The 16,395-nt window shown below is 35.1% G+C and overlaps 6 protein-coding genes across 6 annotated transcripts; 4 read left to right on the top strand and 2 right to left on the bottom strand.

The window, feature by feature from the left end:
* Nucleotides 1–1,823: 1,823 nt before the first annotated feature.
* PHYBLDRAFT_65079 (hypothetical protein) lies at nucleotides 1,824–5,124 on the top strand (the record flags this gene model as incomplete). Its single annotated transcript, XM_018441394.1, has 5 exons — nucleotides 1,824–2,311; nucleotides 2,382–2,427; nucleotides 2,485–2,716; nucleotides 2,778–2,879; nucleotides 2,963–5,124. 5 exons carry the CDS (start codon nucleotides 1,824–1,826, stop codon nucleotides 5,122–5,124), a joined length of 3,030 nt encoding a protein of 1,009 aa, XP_018291035.1.
* A 117-nt stretch (nucleotides 5,125–5,241) lies between these two features.
* On the bottom strand, nucleotides 5,242–7,106 carry PHYBLDRAFT_169250 (hypothetical protein; the record flags this gene model as incomplete). Its single annotated transcript, XM_018436026.1, has 3 exons — nucleotides 5,242–5,972; nucleotides 6,040–6,353; nucleotides 6,451–7,106. 3 exons carry the CDS (start codon nucleotides 7,104–7,106, stop codon nucleotides 5,242–5,244), a joined length of 1,701 nt encoding a protein of 566 aa, XP_018291034.1.
* Nucleotides 7,107–7,615: 509 nt separating this feature from the next.
* On the top strand, nucleotides 7,616–8,692 carry PHYBLDRAFT_113141 (hypothetical protein; the record flags this gene model as incomplete). The annotated part of the gene is made up of 4 exons (XM_018428330.1): nucleotides 7,616–7,675; nucleotides 7,744–7,846; nucleotides 7,906–8,259; nucleotides 8,334–8,692. Coding segments are annotated over 4 exons (876 nt in total), but the record flags the coding sequence as incomplete, so codon positions are not given.
* A 766-nt stretch (nucleotides 8,693–9,458) lies between these two features.
* PHYBLDRAFT_65082 (hypothetical protein) lies at nucleotides 9,459–10,681 on the bottom strand (the record flags this gene model as incomplete). Its single annotated transcript, XM_018441395.1, has 5 exons — nucleotides 9,459–9,624; nucleotides 9,711–9,783; nucleotides 10,050–10,131; nucleotides 10,174–10,233; nucleotides 10,643–10,681. 5 exons carry the CDS (start codon nucleotides 10,679–10,681, stop codon nucleotides 9,459–9,461), a joined length of 420 nt encoding a protein of 139 aa, XP_018291032.1.
* Nucleotides 10,682–11,808: 1,127 nt separating this feature from the next.
* Nucleotides 11,809–13,792, top strand: PHYBLDRAFT_187265 (hypothetical protein; the record flags this gene model as incomplete). Its single annotated transcript, XM_018439358.1, has 7 exons — nucleotides 11,809–12,164; nucleotides 12,234–12,325; nucleotides 12,380–12,442; nucleotides 12,514–12,532; nucleotides 12,620–13,126; nucleotides 13,157–13,314; nucleotides 13,399–13,792. Exons 1-7 carry the CDS (start codon nucleotides 11,826–11,828, stop codon nucleotides 13,790–13,792), a joined length of 1,572 nt encoding a protein of 523 aa, XP_018291031.1. The 5' UTR covers nucleotides 11,809–11,825.
* Nucleotides 13,793–15,064: 1,272 nt separating this feature from the next.
* PHYBLDRAFT_159056 (hypothetical protein) lies at nucleotides 15,065–16,299 on the top strand. Its single transcript, XM_018433907.1, has 7 exons — nucleotides 15,065–15,177; nucleotides 15,255–15,347; nucleotides 15,424–15,479; nucleotides 15,557–15,694; nucleotides 15,760–15,892; nucleotides 15,955–16,078; nucleotides 16,154–16,299. Exons 1-7 carry the CDS (start codon nucleotides 15,103–15,105, stop codon nucleotides 16,273–16,275), a joined length of 741 nt encoding a protein of 246 aa, XP_018291030.1. The 5' UTR covers nucleotides 15,065–15,102; the 3' UTR covers nucleotides 16,276–16,299.
* The last annotated feature ends 96 nt before the right edge of the window (nucleotides 16,300–16,395 follow it).

Genomic DNA, 16,395 nt, shown 5'->3' with positions numbered 1-16,395 from the left:
AATAATTTGCTGTAGATTATCAAGACTAAACTACACTTTTTTTTTAATTAGCCGCACCTTTCCTTCGTTTTTTTTTTTGGAAGGAGGTGGGAGGAGCTTTCTGTGGCTTTGGCAATTAGTCTTTAGAATACAGTTTTTATTATTTTTATTATATATAAAGATTTGGTTTGGTTTGGACACTAAATTTAAAAGTATATTTGTTTCATTGAAACTAGTACGGTAAAGATAGTATGAAGAAGTATACTTTAAATTATATTACTACCACTACCATTATTATTATTACTGCTATTACTATAATTCATTTCCATCTGTAAAAACAGACCATTTTTCTGCACTGTTGTTGCGTTACATATAAATCACAGTGTTTACGTTGATCCCCTTTTGTCGATATAACGAGTTTTTTCTGCAAATATATACATATCGCTTCCAAGATATATAATATACCTAGGTAATGTTGGTTTACAAGTGGATTATATGTTCGATAGCTTTAAACAAAGTCAAGATCAAGACTGTTTGATATAATACATGTAGGAAATAACAGGATTTATAACTAAAGACTCGTAGAAAATATACGAAATCGGAGTTATATATTCTACCAATAGCATGTGAGCTTTTGGTAACTTAAAATTATTTTAAGCGAGTACTATTTATGAGATTTCAAATTACTTTGCATCTAATCCAATCAAATGTTTTAAAAATAGCAAATTTATACTTTTTTTTTTTTAGTTATTTATATTTAGCTTATGATTGGTCCAGAAAATGCATTATGTTTTATATTGGGCTTGTATGGTTTTCATTGATCAAAATAATAGAAGTATATAAAGAAGAAGTACTGATTTATATGATATTTAGTAAGACTTTAAGCTATAAATTTGATGTTTAATATGCATATACCTATTGCTATGTGCTATTCTCTAAATAATATAATATTGATGAAGGCATGTATATTGCTTAAATGATTCTTTTTATCAAAGAGTATACACCTTTTCTGTGTTGAAATTGCTATGTCTGATTCCTATTTTTAAAGAACCAAAATAATGATAATTGAATATTACCCTAAGAACTACTTATAAGATTTCTTGGGATCTTTATAGACAGTGTTATGAAATATGATGTAACCTGGATTTAGAAGGGGTGTTTGTTATCGTATGGTGAGCCATTAGATTTGAATATCCTTATTGTTTTTAATTCTTCTACTGGGTTAAAGAAGTTTAGAAAAAGATATTTTCCATTGGCTGCAAAAATACGGTGGCGTAAAAAGTAGAATATATATGAGAGAGAGAAATTGGTGCTTAATTAGAATTCAATTATAAAACACATTTCTAACATTGGAAAACTTGCAACAATCTCACTAAAATCGCCTTTTTTTTCTATAGGGTAATACATTTGGGCACAAATGTATCCGCGCTTATTTCTTTAACCCAAATAGGTATATTTCTGGATTCTTTAGATATAATAAAAAGCCTGTTTTTTTTCTTGTGCTGTTTATTTGTTTGATATCGACCAAATAAAAGGCTCATATTTATAAGCTTACAAGATTAATATTCCAGTTGATTTTTGTGCTCATACCATTTCTTGTAATATAAATAGCAATTTACGTATCATGAGAGTCATTGAATGGAATCAGGTGTGAGAACTGCATAAAACATCTACTTCTTACAAACATAACCAATCACAAATTCTCAGTGACAGCATTAGTCTTCTAAAACAATTCTTATCCAAAACTAAATCAATGAACCGCCCTTTTCTACATTCAACTACTACACTATAACCATCAACATTTCCTATCAAATACCCGTTCTCGGACTGTCAGGACACACAGGATGGATGCAGTCGAGGCTAAAAGAGATCTCCCTTATTACTTTGTAGGCCACCAACGTACAGGCTTATTGGTTGCAGGGCTGGTTCCCGCCGGCATCACTATTATTGTGTGTACTCTAGTAATCATATCCCACTTTTCCATGAGATTCTACAGACCAGAAGTGGCCAACCGAGTATCACTACATCTCATAGTCACAGCATGTCTACTGACAATAATATATTCAATCATAAACACAACAAGCGAAAAGATACACGGAGGAAATTTAGCTTGCAGAATATATGCTTATTTTCTTATAGCAACCGATACAATGTCATGTACCTGTTTAGCGATGGTTGGTGTCAACCTTGTTCTCATTTTTATTGTAAATGTAAATCGACCATGGCGATTTGAAAAGTATTACTACATCCTTATTGGGATTGTAGGTGTTATTGTAATTGTAATGCCACTTGCTATATCATCCTCTCCCGAAAATGTTGTGGAAACATGCTGGTAAATACTTGGATCAAAATACCATACTACTGTTAAGGTATTGATATTAGTCTAAATTTCTTGTTAATAGGTACCATTATTACTTTATCGGAAGATTTACACGTTATTTCAATTGGGTGAGTCTAAATACCTGGGATCTGCGCTCTTATTAAACGTACTTTCTATCGAAATAGATGTGGTACTATGGCTGGCTGTTACTTTCTTCAGCCGTGGCAGCAATCTGTGCTTTCCTCGCTTTACGAAAGTTCTCCCGCGAGCAGCACAATTTTGCCAGTATTATTAATATGCGGCAATCAAACGAAACACAGGCCCCGCGTCGTCCCGTTAATCCAAGACAGAAAATTATACAAAAGAACACTGCACTTTTTAGAAAAGTTGCGAGTCGCTGTATATGTTATCCACTAGGTAACTATACTATATATCAACAGAATGTCAAAAAAAGGTTAACTAATGGTCTTAATAATAGTACCTATTATCTCAAAGGCGGCTGGGATTGCTGTCGAAATATCGTTAATGCGTAAAGTACATATACCATATAGTGTCTTTGTTCTCGAACGAATTACTTCAAGTATGTTAGGTCAGTCAAGGTTTCCATAATTGGCTGTGCATTGCATACAACTAAATATCATGCCCTAAATAATACTTATATAGGAATAATGATAAGCTTTATATATTTTACTGATCCAGCTGTCAGGGAAGCCATTTCAGACCTATTCAAGTTGGCTGTTAGGTACTACGTCGAAGACTACTATTGCATGTATTTTATTCCAGAGCAAGACGAAAATGGAAAGATGTTAAATTTCTGGGTTAAAAACCCATACAGTGTTACTTTACACTGTATTCCTGAGCCAATAGAAGACATGAGAGCCTCTGCATCAATGGGCTATACAACACTAAAGAAAGACACTGAAAAAAACAAAAAGTACTCTTTGATAGGCCTTGAAGGGCTGCGACGGTCAATAACAGCTGACCAAACTCATAAATCACGAAAGAAGAACTCATCAACCCTGGAGTTTAACCATCATAACAGTTTCAGAAAAAGATATTCATATGTGCACCCATTAGTACGTCTTGTTATAGTAGACGGAAAATATGTATGCAGCCAACATAGCTATAAAGAAACCAAATATATCGCAAACATATCCACAGACCCCATGGCTCTCGGAGACGAAATAAATCACGTACAGAGTCGACTTACATTTATGAGCCGTTTACAAATGGTTTTTACTTGGTGCACATCTGCTAGAAAAAAATATGCTTACAGAAAGGTGCCAATGTATCGAGTACGGCCTGCACAGTACCTAAAAGACGGGAACGAATCGAACGAAAGCAGCCTGTTATATGAAAAGGAAAGGTGGAGATCAGGTTCTGACTATATCGGACGAGCATCTTTTCAATTTTTTCGATACCCATTTTTGGCTCGTGTACTACATTGGATACTCATCCATATATTTCGTACTGAAAGTCCAGGAAACATTAATCCTGCATTTGACAGAGATGTCGGGAATACACCTGGAACGCATTTGCCAAGTATCCATTCAAGTGAAGAAGTAGATGGAAATCCAAATATTGGACTATTTGAAAATGCAAACTCTTTTGCTGAGTCAAGAAACGATAGTAACCTTGATAACATTGCAACTGATTCGATTCATCCTTTGGATTCAGTCATAATATCTGACCCGGCCGAAGTTTTAAATAATGACCAAAGCTATTTTCCCAGTACTTCATTGACAGGTGAATTGATGGGGACAGCCAAAGAATTTTCAAAAAACAGTCCAGCAATAGATAATAACCCAAAGCACGAGCCCAAGTCATACTTTGATTTCCAACCAGCCAGAAACTCGCTCAATTGTGTGGGCAACCCTAATCCTCCTAAGAATCGACTGAAGCCATTGGTCATAGACACGCCTAGACTTTATCCCAACACAGAATATATACAAAGCCCAACTAACGAGAGACCACAGACAACTGAATATACAAAATCACCACGTATCTCAAAATATGCACGTAATTTATCCTTTGGGGATGTATCTCCTATCTTAAGGGATAGATCTATATCAAGCCAAAACATGCGTCTAAATTCTACTAAATCAAAAGGGTCCTCGTGGTCTATAATGGATGCATTGAACTTGAGTAGAAATAAACCGGATAGTAAACATAGCTCTATAGACGATACAGTAAGTGGAAGAGAAAGTAACAGAAGTCAATCTGGAGACACAGCCAAATCCAAAGATAATCAGATACCTGAAAAGCATCCTTTTTCAAAAAGATTGAGGGCTAGCTTTAAAATATCTGAATCAAGGCAAGCACAGTCTATTGACGATTACCCACCTGCTCGCTCTTCGTCATCTACAGAGTCTCTTAGATTATATTCACCTTTACCTGAAGTAGCTGACTCGCAAAAACTCGGCGAAAGAAAAGAATGGTCTTCTGCACTTTCGCCTCCTCCTCGATCACATTTCATTCGTAATCAAACATGCTCCAAACAAATGAAAGACAATGTTACCGCAGAAGTAAGCAATAAGAGTCTCTTCTTCCCATTTGGAAACAACACTAGCCAAGGAAGTACAGTACGAATATATAGTCCAATAGGGAGTCCAGGTCATACAGGGGAGAGTAGGCCAGAAAAGACCATGTCTTTTAATGATATGGTTGGAGGTCTCGAGGAATGCCACTCTCGGGTTGTACACGTTTCAAATTGGCAACATGATGATGATTCCGGTAGATTAACCGTAGGGTATGAAACGTGGGATGCGGATAATGCGTTAGAGGAGTATGCAAACAATTTAGCATCCTTGATACATCGAGCATAATTATAATAGATATTTTAGACACAAATGATCAATAAACAAAACAAAAAACAGTATGTCATATTTCATTATAGACAATGTATGAATTAATTTAAAGTTCTACATATAAGTACGTATAGCCTAATCCTCGTCGTCTGATATCTCCATGTCTTCATCTTCTGATTTGACCGAGTCTTCTTTATTTGACATCGGAGCTTTTGGTAGTACTGGTGGTACTGGTTGCTGAACGTTGGTTGGATAAGCTAGAGCTTGAGGAGCATATGGTGGTTGCTGTACCTCTGGGAATGGTTGATCTGCTTGATAGTGGTTTGTAGGAGGACCAGGGAAATAATTGCCTGGTTGATAATCGTTGTACTGATCAAGAGGTTGATTGTATCCATAATACATTTCGGGGTGTGCATACTGTTCGTTATATGGTGGGTACGAGTATGGATAAGGTGCTTGGCCCCCCAGATTATATTGATCATGTGGCCATAACCTCTGATCGTACATTGAGTAAGTATCTTGCATAGCCTCGTTGTGGAATTGTTGGTAATATTGGTGGGTGTTTGGCTCCATACGATAGAAATCAGGCATACCAGGCTGTTCCCATTGTGGAATTTGTTGTACTGTGTGCTTTTTTTCTTTAATATTTAAGCCAGGATAAACCACGAGTTCTACTAATTCCTCACTAGTATCTTTTTCTTTGGATGTATCTACATCATCTTGTGAGGTAGACAGAACATCCTTTTTGCTTTGCGTTTCTTTGTCTTCCCCATTGAATTCATCGTCGTATATATTTAATAACGGAGTATTTTCAAATAATACACTCTCTTTCGATATCGATAACTGACTGACGCCTTTCTTTGAAGCTGGTGTTTCATATAAAATAATTAGTTTTAATGTAATGGGAGCACATATAGTAAATAACAAATTCACCTAAACCCTTGTATCCAGGCGGATATCCGTATATTCGCATCCTATCATAGAATTGAGGTTCATAATTGGTCCCTTTAATTCCCAATGCTTCCTGAAGCGAATCAGACAACTTTCCGGGTTTTAATGAAGACAACTTGTTGTACTCGGTAAGTTCGATATGGAGTCGACCAGAAGTTTCATGCGAGTCATTATACAGGGTTTTATTTTTGCGAATTTTTTCCGCATTGCGTTGCTCTGGACACTTTGACAGTTCATGATCTTCTGAATCACAGTTCCAACATGTCTTTCCGTTGGAAAATGGCTTTGTACTAAACCTTTTTTTTATTTTTATTTTATTTATTTATTTATTGTTTTATTTTATGATGGTAAGTGTATCGATATATACATAATATTCTCTAACATATAACTGACCTAGTATACTTAAAGCTCTCGCTACAAAGTGGATCAATATTTAGTCTATCGTATTTTGGAATAAGCATAGCCGGTCTGTCTTTGCGAGCGTAGTCTCCAGCGAAATCGTCGCAAAAGAATTTTCCATCTTCATAATACACTGGAGTCACAGGAATACGTTTACTTTTTGTGGTGGAGATCTCAGTGTCTGTGTCGATGCTTTGGTTTGATGAAACTGTCCTATCTTCAAGTGCGTTTGTGATATTCAGAAAACTCACTTGGTAAGGTCGAAAGTGAGTAGAAGGTTTCAATGTTGTCGGGTTTTCGTATTTTATAAGTTCAGGCGAATATTCTTCAGAATCTACAGCAATTGCACCATATGGATCCGTCTCAAACCCTTGTTGTTCTTGATCAAGAAATGCAAGCCTAACTTGTAACTCATTGTTACTTAGTTCAAATTGCTGTGAATCGTCGTGTTCTATGCAATGTTGTATATATTTTACAGGAACACGATTCAAGTGTTGATCTATGTGGCACAATTGACGAATTGGGGTAAAGTTTTCCAGAACAGATTCTTGTAGTTTTTTTAACGATGTTATTCCACGGCCATGTTCTAATAAAAGTGCCTTCTTTACGCTATCTAACACTTCTTTTCGGGTGATTTCTGAAGGTGTCATGGTGTTAAAGGTAAGCAGTCTGCCGGGCATTAAAACATAGCACCCCCAAAGATCTCATTTATGTTTTACCTCTTCCGATAAGACGGTAGATCCTTCTTCCGACATCTAATTTTTTTTATAGAATCCTGTCTTAAATTCAACACATTGTACCTCTTTATACTATATCTGCACAACTTTTTCTTTGCTCTTGGGGAATTACAATCAAGACATTAATCAAAGAAAGATTTTTCCAGACTTGAAGATACCGCTTTAGGTTGAAATTAGCATGACATCCGAGAATCTCAGGTACAAACTCGAGAATATTAAATAAAAAGAAAAGTACAATTGTCTTATATTTTATTCAGAAATGAGCATTTGCTCTCTAAAGAGCATCAAACTTCTATTTTTTCAAGCACGAAAGAAAACAACGCAAATACTCAAAAACTAATGAACATTCTCCAAGGTTTGTAAAATTAATTAGTATAATCACTTGTCAGGTTTGCTGATCGCTCCTCTTTTTGGGAATAGCCAACAGAACTATTGTTGCAGCTTCAAGTGCAGCCATCACTTCTGTTACAGCAGGTTTTCCGGTATGAATAAAATGTAAAATGTATGTATCTTCTCTTGAACAATTTGTCACTTACTGTGAAAATCTCAGTTTGACTCTCTAAAAACAAGAATGCAGACCCATCACTATAATTCCGTCCTCTCTTGCCTTAAAATAACCTTTGCTGAAGAAGGTGCTCGAGGATTTTTTAGAGGTAAGTTATTCAACACAAAAAGCTATAATATACTGAGCTTTATTTGATTTTACTGATAGGCATGATTCCTCCATTGGTAACTGTCAGTATTATTAAGTCGGTGTCATTCTCCATCTACGAAAATACAAAGGCTCGGTTAAAAGAACAAGGTATCAAAGGGGACACTCTTCAATCTACCTTTGGACTGTCTATGTTGAGTGGTGGAGCAAGTGGTGCGTTCATTGCTCTGCTAAGCTGCCCGCTTGAGCTTGTCAAGATTCAGAGACAGTTGGAATATGTTGCTATGAAGGAGCAGGCAGCACTTGGAGTAGTAACAGGGGGACCAGTACGATCATCAAGCTTGTATGCAGCTCAACAGATAGTGAGTCGCAAGGGAATCCTCGGACTTTGGACGGGTGTCCGATTGCATTCAGGTAAGGACGATAGCTACAAAATGGCATATGTGTACATATACATGTTTTAATATTTGTTTGATACGGGTAATTAGGGCGCGATACATTAGGGACAAGCATTTACTTTGGCTCTTATGAGTCAGCTAAATTCATAATATCTGGTGGAAACTCGGCAGCATCAAATCCACTGACGCATTTTATGGCAGGCGGCTGCTGTGGTGTTCTAAGTTGGCTGGTTGTATTCCCAGTAGATCTCGTAAAATCGGTTATTCAAAAAGATGTTTTGAAATCAAAAGTCCAAGGATTTCGCGAATGTGCGTCTGATATTGTACGCCGGGAGGGTATCAGAGGTCTCTACAAAGGATTAAGTATTACCTTGATCCGTGCATTCCCCATCCACTCTCTCAATTTCTTGGTTTATGAGCAGGTTCTCAGAAAGATCCCTCCCCTATAGAGCTTAATAAGCACCCAGCACCCAGCACCCAGCACCCAGCACCCAGCACACTTCCCTAAATCTCTATATTCATTTTCCATTTTGACTTTCTTTTTATGTTTTGTATCAGGGCATCTATTAATATTACTACATTTAATAATCTAAATTTCCCATCTAGTCATCTATTCATTTATCCACCTGTTTATTTATTTATTCATTTATTAATTTATTAATTAATTAATAATAAAATTATAATATTTTATGTTCTAGAACTATGCTTGATATATATACACTATAATAAGTTTTCTCATAGTGGGTAAGAATGTTTGCATCACAATTCAATGACTATGTCATCTGAATTGGTGGAGAATGTCTTAAGAGAATGCGCGTCTGTTTATTTGTACTTCCCTTCATTTAAGTATACTTATATTTATACCAGGTAAGTAATTGATGTAGAGGCCACCAGTATGTTAAAGTCAGCTCGAATATGTCTCTTTCGGTGTTATAAACTAACCTTAACATATTTTCGCCTTTTCTTTATTTAAAGAGGCGCTTTATATTTTCAATTACGGATTCAAGAAGACGGGATATCTAATGCCACCAAACCCATCCGCGTTAATCTTGACCATAATATAACCTTTTATTCTTCGCAAAATACTGACAGTCACACATAACCAAGGCCCTAAAAAGACATTCAAATCCTTGCGTGAACAAATCTTCTGCTAATTACCTCTATTAATTACATACTTGACATGCAAAGATGCCAACGTGTTTTGTTTGCATAATTTTACCAAAGAAAGGGTAGACTCCAACCATCGAGTTCATTAAAGATCGTACGGGGAATCTTGCTGTCTGCCAACAAGGCCGAAGGAGCGTTAAGTTCTTTATGTGCAGACCGTAGTGCTATCCCACATAACTCGAGGAACTTACGGGTATTTTTTGGACTTGATTTACTGAATACGTATTAGTTTCAACATATACAGCAAGACAAAACATCATAGCACTCTTTCCCCATATTTTTTGTATATACAAGGTTTACCCCAATATGACTAGCCTATGAAACCCTGACTGAGCTCTGAAGGTGTCTATGATCTTTAATACGAGACTAGGAGCTGCAAAGATATTAGTTTAGTTAGAAGATGTGGCTTTAAAAGCATTGCGTCCTCTTTCCTCTTTGACAGTTAAATAGCCGTACTTAACTTCCATAAGCTAATCCACTTGGTATCGCATGCGTGAGATACGTTTGGGCTCCATTATTATACTTTTAACTACCCTCCCAGGATAGGACTTGTAAAAACGTATTCCATTGTCTACTTTTTCAGGTACGTGTTTTTGTTCGTTCGTTTGTTTGTTTGTTTATTTATTTCCTTTTTCTTACAAGATATTTTAAAACACAATGACAAGATGTGGAGCACCGATGAACTTTCCTGGGTGGAGATGTAGGATATATATATTGAAGGCTTTTATTTAATCAATAAACAAACCAATAAACGAATATATACCTTCTCTAATATTGTGTTGTTTTTATGTGGTGTAGTTCTGTTATTTTTGTATCTGTATATCTATAAGATGTAAATATTTTCATAAAGTTGGAAGAGTGAATAACTATGCCAGTAATAAAAAAAAAAGAACTACCAATTGTTGCAAAGGTATTAAATATGTATACACAAAGATAAAAATGTCAACTTTAGTTGGATATTTTTGAAATGATTTTTGGGGGTTTAAGAAGGGTATAAGGGTAGTGTCTTTGGTACCAGAACTTTCTTCCTTTACATATGTTTCATTTTCAGATTTATTCATTTCTCTAATAAAGTCCCTTTCTCTCTGGTTTTCTAGTTAACCTTGACTTTAATATTATTTTGAGATATTTGTAAGTTTATCCATAAAGATTAAAGTCGTTACTCTGTATATCATGACTGTAATAGTTATACTGCTACTTAGTACAGATGTTTATAATATATATGTACATACCATTTGATAAGTAATATTCTGGCGCTTGGCAAATCTCATGGTGTTTAGTATGTACTAGCATACAAGTGAACATTGAGTATACCATGCTAGATCAAATTGCTAGTAAGTGATGGCTCATAATCAAGCAATATATGTCTAATTACAGCTTTATTATACTTTCAATCATTTATCTAGCTATATACACAGTTAAATTTAAGGAGTGAACTGAATTATGCCAATATTACTACTTTTTTCCCACTTGAATAGATCGATCTAAAGAATAGCACTATCTAAGCTAATCATAATAACATGTCCGTACTAAGGCATCTTGCTATTCTTCTTATGTAATATGTACATTACAGTATGATTTGTGCTTGAGACTTTCTATAGTAACCTCCCTTGATTACTTCATTGCACTTACCAATTAGTGTAAAGATTCTGCTGTGTATGTGTGTATTAACAACAGTTTCTACTCAACGTACCTAGAATTTTATTGAAATAGCCATAGAGCGCGGAACATGGGGAAATATAAGCGATAAATGTGTCTATTGTTGAAATACTATTTTCATGTACCACAAGCGTAGTTTTAGGCGTATATACAAACATTAATCCAAAATCTCCAACACAAAATTTGATATCATAATTAGTATAACTACAGATATTCATAGATAACATATATATCAAAGAGAAAGCATTTCCAAGAGTCTATATTAAAGAGATAAAAAAGGCTGTGTATATGAAGTCTGGCTTAAAGAGACATGAAACTTTGATTTTGTAATATTCTTAATATTCACAAATAAAATACTCTTTTATGTTTTATGAAAGACAGTCCTACTATGTAGCTTAGCAGATACAGCATGTAAATTGTATGTGCTTTACAATGCACTCTTATAGCCAAATATCTTCTATTTACCCTCTGTTAATACTTGGGTGTCACTAAAGAGAGGCTGTGGGCTTATGGAGCGTGTAACAAAATAACCCCATTTGATTATTCTACTTTGGGACTCCTCTAGTCCAAGATTTCTGTTTGCATAATAGAAAGGACCAATACAGTGTGATGAAATTGTTAGTACAACAGCTGGAAAAATAAGTGTATATAAATAATGATCCCACAACAATATATATATATTTATCTATCTCTTGTCTTAAAATACTATTTAAAACGGCCCTTGTTCTTCTAAACACCTATTGCTTACTTAATCTCATGGGCAATGCAAACTCATCCTCAAAAAATTCACGAAAAACGCCATCTGAAAACGAACAAATCTCACAGATAATCAAAGCGACATCTCACCATGCAACCAATGGCAATCTCAAAAATGTCCCTCGATTTCTGAAACCTTTGGCCAAAACCGAGAAAACAGTACAAAGACATTTGACGAAAAAAAGAAATAGAAAAAACAGTAAATTGAAGCACATCGCGCAATTAATGCCCCCCACTCCAATCATAACAAAAGACATGTCAGTCACGCCAGTTAGTGATATATATCCCACAAGCTATAAACAAAAGTGGATTTATGAAAGACATTTCTCCACAATGGAGGTAACGGACTTTGTCTGCTACCTATAAACGCTTACTAATCCATTTTTTATTAATAAAAAATAATAAAAGGATGTTGATAGAGATCGGCTACTTCCAACAGATAGCCCTGAGCTTGAACGAAACCGAATTCAATCATACATATTCAATTGGGCATTTTCGGGGTAATATAATAGACCTAAATTTTACAACATTACTCATACAAAATATCATACTAGAAACCTACTAGCTCCTGTAGAAAATGAACTTATCAAAGGGGGTGTAAAAGTTATTGACATTGGGTAAGATACCAAATGCTCTCACTCTGGTTATGTTCATTCTTGATGATAATTATGGAAACTGTCTATATTAGATGTGGAATAGGTTCATGGGTAATATTTTTCATATACATATAGAGTTTTATTTGCTAAAACTTACTAGCTCTCTTAAAATCAACTATCAATATATTTACAATCTAGGTCGTCGATATGGCACTTGCTTATCCAAAGTCCCAATACGTGGGGATAGACCATTGTGATATTTTCTTGGCAGACATTGAACTTCCTATAGACACAAAGCATAATCAAGATCAAGTCGTAAATCCAACTCACCTTCCACAATTGTCTCTAGAATCAAAATCAGAAGATGAGAACGATGAGTTAGTTGAAGACCCAAGCGACTTTCATTCCGAAGTTTTGAGCCCAAAATCATCCCAGGAAATGTGTGATACTCCTCACGAAGGGAATGTCATATTCCAGGTGTCTGATGTCCTTGAGGGGCTATATTACCCAGATAATACCTTTACTCTTGTAAATGTACGACAAAAGTCCCTCGTTTTCACTAACAACCAATGGGAAAAAGTCATGACAGAGCTTCTTAGAGTAACGAAACCCGGTGGTTACATTCAAATACTTGAAAGTGAAATTAACCTTAAAATTGACAATCCTTCATATATCGTCAAAGAAGGCAAGAGAGTCTACTATCCTGTGAATACCCTTAATATCAACTGACAATAGTTGCTCTTCCGTACAGTAATCCATAAATTGGTACTTCGAGGCTTCAATATTGATATCAGCTCATATTTAAACCAACTCTTGGATTGTGCAGGGTTTATCGACATTGGCACCCGCTATGTATCTATCCCAATCGGAAGTTGGGGGTTTGAGATAGGCATGTATAACCACTAAATTTCTTTCCAGAAACGAAGTTTTTGTATTTTATTAAGCTACCTGTTAGTTATTTCTTTTTGGAATTCCAGTATTAATACTTTTATTTTATTGTCAGGAACGTTGTGGAAACAGAACCTCGCGTCTTTGGTCGAGTCACTCAAACCAAGTATATTACCCGGAATAGAATGTACTGAAGCTGAATGGGACCTTGAGTGGAAAACAGCTCTTCAGAAGATGGAAGATGAAATGAAATTTACAAACATACATGTTGCCTGGGCTCGTAAACCTTTGGAAAATGAAGAAAAGTCTCCACATTGGGAAAATTGTGATATATTGAACACACGTTTATCCTATCTACCTGAAGTATACAAAACATCTTATGCTAAGCCCGGTCCGGAAAATATAATTACGCTTGAATCTGACAAGATCTCAACTGAGGTTACCGATACACTTTTAGGAGATGTACCGAGTTCTCTGGCTTGAAATATGTACATATTTGAGTGCGCTGGTTGACAGGATGACCACAAGGAGCAGACTGTCTCTTTTACTCTTTGGTATTGGCTTCCGATACCTATATATGACTATAGTTCCTAAACCTATTGACCTATGCTTTTCTTTCAATTATCTTATAAAATTAAACTCTGGCTTTATTTACATAATAAATACTTTAATTTTCCCGTAGTATAAAATACCCCGAATTTGTAAACCTGGTACTCTAAGCTCAGGAATTCAGATTTGATGAATTTGTATGGACAACTAAAGGCATAAACACCGTGTCAGCCATGCCTTTTATAAACTCAAAGAATATTATAGTCTATATTATTGTGTCCATTGTTTAAACTTTTTTTACAGACAATCAGATGGCCAAAATATTGGGGTTCTCTCAATAAATTATCACAGTAAATAACTATACATATATAAGTCTTGCGATTTTTGCTAAGTTTTTCTTCTTATTTTGCTGAAAGAAACACACGGACACACGGACACACGTACACACAGATATTGTATTATCTAATTAAAAGTTTCTTTTTTCTTTTTAGAAATTAAAATAATACATATATATATATATATATCGCGTATAAAAATACAGATGGTCTGTGCCTATACAGGAAATCAGTGTGCTTAATTATGAGATTTAGTATGTATATTAATTCAAGAGTAGATATTCTCAATAGTTTATAGCAAGTAATATAACCCTAAGCTTCTCTTAGCTGTTGAGAATATCAATGTAAATACAAATTGAAATTTTTATTTTTGGGAATCCATTTAAAAACTTCTCTCATAATATCCAGTCGTTAATTTTTTTTAGTCGTGACCAATTCTGGCATTTAGGTTAAAAAGCAACTGTATCAAGAAGTAGGTGGTCAAATACATGGTCTGATCTACAGCACGTGTACACTTGTCTTTAATCGACAACGTTTATTTTTATACATTTTCATTACTGGGATTGGAGCAACAGAACAAGCTCTTTAATTTAAAATACAGACTCTTTACGCACTAAATTTCTTAAAAATGGGTTTTTATAATAATAATTCTATTATTGAAACATTATTAAAAGTGTATTCTCGAGCCATAACATATATTGCATTAAAAACATACAAGTAGTATTTAAAAAAACTATATTAATAAACTTGTTGGGATTATTGGCCCAACGTTATGTGACTGTTGTCTTGTCAAGGAGAGGTCTGATCATGGCTAATTTTAATTTATTTATTTATTTTTTAAAAAAAGGTTTATCATAATGGTGGATTTATAGGCCAATATACTTTAATATCTGTACTGCTATTTTTACAATGACCAACTACGATACCGTTGTACTTGACATTGAGGGAACCATTACCCCAATTACCTTTGTCAAGGACATCTTGGTATGATTCCCAACCATTGAGTTTATATTTTCCGAATATAAAAAATAAACTATTATATTAATCTTTTATTATTGCAGTTCCCATTTGTAACACAGGGACTTGACTCCTTCCTTACTAGAACTTGGGGATCTGAAGATTTAAACAAGCACATTGCTCAATTGCGCGAACAGGTATATAAATATCACTTGTGGCGCGAAAGAATTATCCTTTATTTTGTATATTGACGTGTGGTGGTTATTTTTATAGGCAAAAAATGACGTTGAAAATGGTATCCCTGAAGCTGTATTAATTCCCACTGATGGGTAAGTTCTGTTTGTTTGGTTATTTTTTTTTTTTTAAAAAAAAAAGAACCATTGCTTATCCCAATTCCTTCATAAAGATCGCCTGAGAAAATTAAGGCAGCTATCAAAAAGAACATTGAGTGGCAAATGGCAGCCGACCGTAAGATTGGTGCTCTCAAGGCATTCCAGGGGTATATGTGGAAAGAAGGCTACAGCTCTGGAGAGCTCCGTGGCCAGTAAGTAGATTTTAAAGATGTTTTATAAATATATTCGACATTAATTAAACAATTGTACCTTACAGGGTTTATGACGATGTTGTACCTGCTCTCAACAAGTGGAGAGATTCTGGAAAGAAGATCTACATCTACTCTTCTGGAAGCGTTCCAGCTCAAAAGTTGCTAGTTGGATATTCTGACAAGGGAAATATTATGGAAGTAAGAGAACAAAATTCAGGTCTCCTACTGTGATATTTAATGCATTTTATCATTGTCTCCAGTACTTTAGTGGTTACTTTGATACTACCATTGGACTTAAAACTGAAGTTCAATCCTATGTGAATATTGCCAAGGACATTTCAAAAGATCCTAAGCAGATATTGTTTGTAACAGATAACATTAAAGGTAAACACAGATTCTTTCTAACCTGATACCCTCTAAATAAATAACTAAAAGTAATAACAACGACTCTTTGAATAGAAATCTTGGCCGCTCATCAAGCAGGCTTCCAGGTTGTCATCTCGGACCGCCCTGGAAACGCGCTTTTGGGTCCAGAAAGCGCGGCCTTCCAAATTGTCACCGCATTTGATCAAATTCAATAAAGCTCATTCATCGTTTTATTTTTTATTATTTTTTTTTAAAAAAAGGGGAATTCTTTATCTTACCCTTTCTGTCTGCAAGTCCTTCATTTGTATTTATATATATATCCATATATCTATATA

Source organism: Phycomyces blakesleeanus (genome assembly GCF_001638985.1).
Source record: "Phycomyces blakesleeanus NRRL 1555(-) unplaced genomic scaffold PHYBLscaffold_12, whole genome shotgun sequence".
Lineage (NCBI taxonomy): Eukaryota > Fungi > Mucoromycota > Mucoromycetes > Mucorales > Phycomycetaceae > Phycomyces > Phycomyces blakesleeanus.
The sequence above is the reverse complement of the archived record's forward strand: the minus strand, read 5'-3'. Positions and strand labels throughout refer to the sequence as shown.

Excerpts from the sequence above, each read along its gene's own strand:
- PHYBLDRAFT_159056 (XM_018433907.1), top strand. The coding sequence starts at position 15,103 with ATGACCAACTACGATACCGTTGTACTTGACATTGAGGGAACCATTACC. Across the intron at positions 15,178-15,254 it reads CCTTTGTCAAGGACATCTTG|TTCCCATTTGTAACACAGGG; the intron begins GTATGATTCCCA and ends TTATTATTGCAG. Across the intron at positions 15,695-15,759 it reads TCTGGAGAGCTCCGTGGCCA|GGTTTATGACGATGTTGTAC; the intron begins GTAAGTAGATTT and ends TGTACCTTACAG.